We start from the raw sequence: 6,112 nt of genomic DNA, 5'->3' as shown, positions 1-6,112 counted from the left end.
CTGTGGCTTCACTCTCAGAGACAGAGAGACAGAGAGACAGAGGGACCAGCAAAGGCTGTATATTCACTTTCATTTCTCAGAGCCACAGTCCAGAATCCAGTACTGGTACACACTGCGAACCTTCCTTTTCTGTTAATGGATTCTCTGGCCACTCCTACAGTCCAGTCAGTCTTTTCCTTCACCTGCACCTCAAAATAAAATCTCCCTGAGGAGAATCCCTCTTTTCCCAGGACATATACTGTTTGCTTTACAAACAGTCAAATGACATACTTTTAACACAATTCTGATATCAGTGCAACTAAAGTAATGGAGTATTTGGTTGGTAACCTGGTTCTGTTCAACTTCCAAATTCCTGTTTAATGATAATAAACCCAACTAAACCAGACCACTTCCATTACAAACTTGTTCAGGACATTTTCTCTTATCTATCACTTACCTGTGATTACCAGTTCCACAAGGGTCACAACGAAATATTCTGTTGTTTTAAAGAGGTTGATTGTTTCAGGCTTGTGTATTGTTGTTGATCTAGTGAGTTCAGTTTCTCTGAATTTCTCACCGAACTCCAGTGATGTCAGAGCTCCTCCTGTATTTACACATTTACATTTGTCACTGTATTCAGTGTGCTGGCTTCATGTATGTCTGTTTGTATTGGAACTGATGTTTCTATCAGCCCATGATGAAAAGATACAGCAGACATGTTGATAGATACAGCTGATGTTATGGGACGCCTGTCACCCTCATAGATCAGGGTTCAGATGAGCTGTGGAAACCTGTTCTGATACTATAATTTTACAAGCTCAGGATAACATAAACAAATAAGCAAATAAACACAGGGAGTTCTTTGATATCAGTGTTTGATTTAAAAAAAAAAAATCAGATACACTAAGGCAGACCGAAAGAGAGTTCTTGGTAAAAACTTATAAAAGTCAAAAACACACAACAATGTAACTACGCTGAAATATGTAGAAACATTACTAAAAACATACATTAATAATCACGTTATAAATGTACAAATCACTTGAGTCCTCTATATTTTAGTCTTGGATTACATATACAGTAATTTCCAAAAGTCTCCAGTAGAGGACGCCATTCTCTCACAGTAACTACTATTTTCATTTACTGATGTCTCAGTAATATCACAGAACATTTTGTAACAGATGACTGAAATAACCTTTATAAAACCGTTTATCGAAGATTTAATAGTTTGGTTTTTAATATAATTTTTACATAAACATTTTATAGGCAATTTCACTTTGACAGGAAAAGATGGGAAAATGGTGTTGAAAAAACCATAAGTGTTGAAAAAAATAGCATTTTAAAATAAGAATGACATTTTTACTGTTAAATAAGGCATGAAAAAAATATTTTATCACCTGAGAAGCAGCACACACATTATTAAAGGTTTCTGATTTTTAATCATAATCATCATAATCCTTATTTTTATCTAGTGTTTCTACTGCAGTTAAGCGTGTAAATTCATGTATGACAGGTGTGATGATCAGTGGGCTTGAGTTTTCACCTCCATCATTGTTGCATGGGCTAAAATATGGATAGAGTTTGTCAGTGAACGACTGACCAGTGTAAGAGTAGATATGAGAGCAGGACTCCACATCATAAAAGGAGACCAGACCCTCCTCATAATCCACAAACACACCGACCCGCTGCGGCTTCACTCTCAGAGACAGAGAGACAGGGGTATCACAGAGAGCTGCATATTCATTCCCATTCCTCAACCACACAGTCCAGTATCCATAACTGGGACACAGTGGGATCTTTCCCTTCCTGTTAATGGATTCTCTGGCCACTCCTAAATCCCATTCAGTCTTTCCCTTCACCTGCACCTTAAAATAAAAACTCCCTGAAGAGAATCCCTCCTTTCCCAGGACACAGACATCTCTATCAAATCTCTTTGGGTTTTCAGGGAGTTTCTGTTTAATCTCTCCATGTCTCACTTGTTTTCTGTCATCAGACAGGATGAGATATGGATTAGCTGTATCTGGATCCAGAGTCACATCCACTGAGAAAACAGAGAATATGAATCGCAACTTCACAGAGATTTCATGATAATGTTTGTAGTATTCAGTTCAGTTTTTAATCAGATTGTAGTGAAGTAATGAAACTGTGAGTATAAATGTAATCTAATGTAGTACAAACAGCACAATGTACCTGCATACTGCTGCATCCACTTCAGCTCTGTAGAAACTATAACAATAAAACATCATGAGATGGTTACTGTTGCGTTTTGCAGTAATGGGCACACAATTTTAAATATGGACACCTTTATTACTGAAATGCTGAAAATGGTTTACAAGATTAACATAACATCATTGCTTCACAGTTACTGGGAGAAATATTACATACATTTATATTTCCTATATTATATTTTGTGGCTGATGTTATTCATCTCAGTTTTGGCGTAAGGAAGTGCTGGAGTTCACCAGCAAAGACGACATTATAAAAATTACATTTTTCAAATGTTATACTCAAAACTAAAGCCCAGCACTGTAAAGCTGTCTATCAATAATATCTATAATTTAGATTTTCTTTTAAAACATGTACAAATCTTCTCTCCAACTGCTAACCGTAATGTAAAGTTAATGTTTTTCTCAAGTCTCATGGTTGTGGTTACAGGAATGAAGTTTTTAGTACAAGATGAATTTGTTACAAATTTTATGAAATTATACATGAAAATGACTTGCCCACTTTGACCAGAACTGTAAGGTGCTGATAATGAGCCACAAACACATGATCACATACTTCTCTTATTTCAGCTTGGACTCATTCTACATTACATTTGTGTGGTATATTTGACATACCAGTTTGCATGAGTTTCTCATCTAGAGTTTCCTGCAGTTGAGTCAGAGCTTTCCTCAGATTCTCCAGACTCTCATCAGTTTTCATTCTGATCTCAGGCCAGCTCCTGGTGTTTGTAGGGCTGCACAGCAATGAATAAATCTACAGCAGGAGAGAGGAGAAATCCTTCAGCATGGGGAGTGTTATGGTGTCATATACTGCATTATCATTGATCAGAGAGATGTTCACTGACCTGTAGGAGGTGGAGGTGATCTTCAGTGTGTGAGAGCTGCTCCAGCTCAGTGTTACTCATCTTTAGCTCAATGATCTCATGCTCCAGCTCTTCAGTTAACTTCTGCTCCTGTTTCTCTGCTGCTTTCTGCTGCTCCACCATCATCTCCAGCAGTTCAGTCTGACATCTCTCAGTGGAGCGGATGAGATCAGTGAAGAGCTCAACATGGGCTGCTTTCTCCTTCTCTGTGTTTATCTACTCAAGTAAGTCAATCAATAACTTATTAGTGGTGTTTGCTAAGGCAAGAATCATTGTTACTATTGCTCAGTTTCAGTGTTTTTTTTTGCGGGGAAGCATTAAACTTCACACCGCACCATATGTGTCATATTGAGAAGAAGTGCGATATTACTTCACTAGGTGATCAGGTAATCGCAGCCATATCAATATTCAGACCAGCAATGAGTGTGATATTACTATCACTTTTACACAACAGTTTAAAAAAAGTTAAAAAGTAATATTAAGTACCTTACATTTAAATAAATTGTCAGTAACTTTGTCTGTATTTCCTCCAACCAACGAAAATATTTAAAATCTAAATACATTATACTGACACTCATAAAGATCACTGATTGCCACTGGTGCATTGATGTAACCTGCATAAAGAGTCACTGTAAATCCCTAAAACACAGACCGACAATCTGAATGGAAGAAACACAGACAAGCGGAGTGATACAAACAGTGAAAAGTCCCACTGCTATTGACTGTATTTTAGGAGTATATCAAGACTCCCTGAGGACCACAATCAAACTATTTTAAACTCACTTTTCTGACTTCTGCTGAGTGTTTGATGTCTTGAATCTTCTTGATTCTGTCCTGGATCATCTGCTGCACGTCTTTCAGCAGTTGAGTCTATAGGCAAAGAACAACACAGACACATTTATCGTAAAAGAGATTCACTGTATTCTGAGTAAAGTTATGCAATTGTTTTAATTTCACAAGAATAAATAAAATGACATTAGCACTTTTTAGTTAGTAACTTCTACCTTCTTCTCTTCACTCTCTTCCTCTACAGGAACAGTGTTGTGGTTCTTGTGGTCTGTTGCAGTGCACATCAGACACACACATGTCTGATCATCTCTACAGAACAGCTCCAGAGGTCTCTCATGTTTCTGATATATATAGTCCTCCAGATTACTCACAGGATCCATCAGTTTGTGTTTCTTTAAACTTGCCACTCTCAAATGAGGCTGCAGGTGAGTTTCACAGTAAGAGCTCTGACACACCAGACACAACTTCAGGGCTTTCAGCTGTGTTTCTTCACAATAGTCACAGAGAACTTCAGTTTTTTTCTCAGGACTTTTCTTTTTATAGTGATCTACAAACTCTTGGAGTGTGGTATTAATCTTGAGATCAGGTCTTTGGTTGAATGTTTCTTTACAATATGGACAGTTGCAGGTCTGGCTGTTGTCCCAGTGTTTATTCAGACAGGTCTTGCAGAAGTTGTGTCTACATGGAGTGCTGACTGGATCAGTGAACACGTCCAGACATATAGTGCACTGAAGCTCCTCAATCAGTGGACCACTGGAGGATGACATGACTTGAAAGAAAAATCATGAAGATAAATCACCTATGCTACTATAGTCTAAACGTCAGTACAACAAATTTTGAAATTACGACATGGATGATCAACTCTTCACTGTTATTAACAGCTAAGAGAGAGTAATGTTAAAGTTCTCTCAGCAAGAAGTTTTTACTTTTTAACTTAATATATAGTATGAAATGCCGTAAACTCACTAAATATAAAGACAGTCTGAGCTATGATCTGCTGTTGTGATCAGAAACAGCAAGTACAAAGTACCGTTAATATTATTTACTACAAATAAAAATATAACCACAAACTAAAAATAAATCGCAATGCATATTACTAATCAAAATTTTATTTTTTATATATTTACGGTAGGAAATTTACAAAATATCTTTATGGAACATGATCTTTACTTAATTTCCTAATGATTTTTGGCATAAAAGAAAAATTGATAATTTTGGCCCATACAATTTATTTTTAGCTATTGCTACAAATACACCTGTGCTACTTAAGACTGGTTTTGTGGTCCAGAGTCACATATATTGTACGACAAAATATACTTTTAATCTTGTTCCATGTAAATGTGATTTTCAGCTGCAATGTGTCTGCAGGTCATTTACTTCCTGTTTCTTTATGCTGTGTGACAAAAAGACAGAAAATTAATTTACTACCAATCAAATGTAATGCTTAAATACAATTCTCCCTGCTAACACACGACGTAACAGTTACGTAATGGATTGGTAAGTTTTGGTAATTTCATAATTTACCAATTGGCAACGTAACTACGACGTCGCATGCCCATAATTTTATTACCATCAAAATACAGGGCTCTCAAGTCTCACGCATTCACCGTGAGACGCATTTCAACCAGTTCACACGCTCTCACGCCACACCTTGTATTTCTCACGCTGAGTAAGGTATAACTTGTCCCGCTATATAATGTTAATAGACGAGGCGCAGGTTTGCAGTGGGAGTTCATAGCTGTCTTGACAGTTAAATTCCACCTACCAGCAAATATCATTAATTAGAATTTTTTGTTTTCGGGTAAATTACGTGAGGCCGCTACAGTCAAATTCGTCACTAGGCAACATGGACGCGCACACACGGGACGAGGCGGTGGAATCGTCGGTCGCGGGGCTGCCACTTTCTCTCGCAGTGTAAGCATTTTGTGCAGCGGACATTGCCCTTTGTATTTACTAAAAACTAACAAAATAAATGCAGTAGGTAACCCCTACTAATGTTTTTTTTTTCCCCTTAATTTTACGATTCCTGGACAAAATCACTTGTCTATGGTCAAAGATAGTGAGAGCTGATGTTGGGGAATACAGCCAAATTCATGCAAAATTATTAGCTCTTCAGGAGCTTTAACTAAGTTTTGGCTACTGGAAACTAAGGATAATTGAAAATTGGTAAATCTGATAAAAGACACAAATTCATCCAAATAATTTTTATATATATTTCAAAAATACATTAAATGTATCAACATTGTTGGGAAGGTTATT

At 37.0% G+C, this 6,112-nt stretch overlaps 1 protein-coding gene across 1 annotated transcript; it reads right to left on the bottom strand.

The window, feature by feature from the left end:
* Positions 1-941: 941 nt before the first annotated feature.
* LOC127182400 (E3 ubiquitin-protein ligase TRIM39-like) lies at positions 942-5,290 on the bottom strand. Its single transcript, XM_051137700.1, has 7 exons — positions 5,171-5,290; positions 4,069-4,622; positions 3,848-3,934; positions 3,047-3,280; positions 2,817-2,955; positions 2,167-2,202; positions 942-2,017 (listed from the first exon to the last, which is right to left on the bottom strand). The coding sequence occupies exons 2-7, from the start codon at positions 4,618-4,620 to the stop codon at positions 1,413-1,415; spliced, it is 1,653 nt and encodes a 550-aa protein (XP_050993657.1). The 5' UTR covers positions 4,621-4,622; positions 5,171-5,290; the 3' UTR covers positions 942-1,412.
* Between the last annotated feature and the right edge of the window lie 822 nt (positions 5,291-6,112).

This window comes from Labeo rohita, chromosome 19 (assembly GCF_022985175.1).
Source record: "Labeo rohita strain BAU-BD-2019 chromosome 19, IGBB_LRoh.1.0, whole genome shotgun sequence".
In the NCBI taxonomy this organism is placed as follows: Eukaryota; Metazoa; Chordata; class Actinopteri; order Cypriniformes; family Cyprinidae; genus Labeo; species Labeo rohita.
This window is presented reverse-complemented; position numbering and strand designations above follow the sequence as displayed.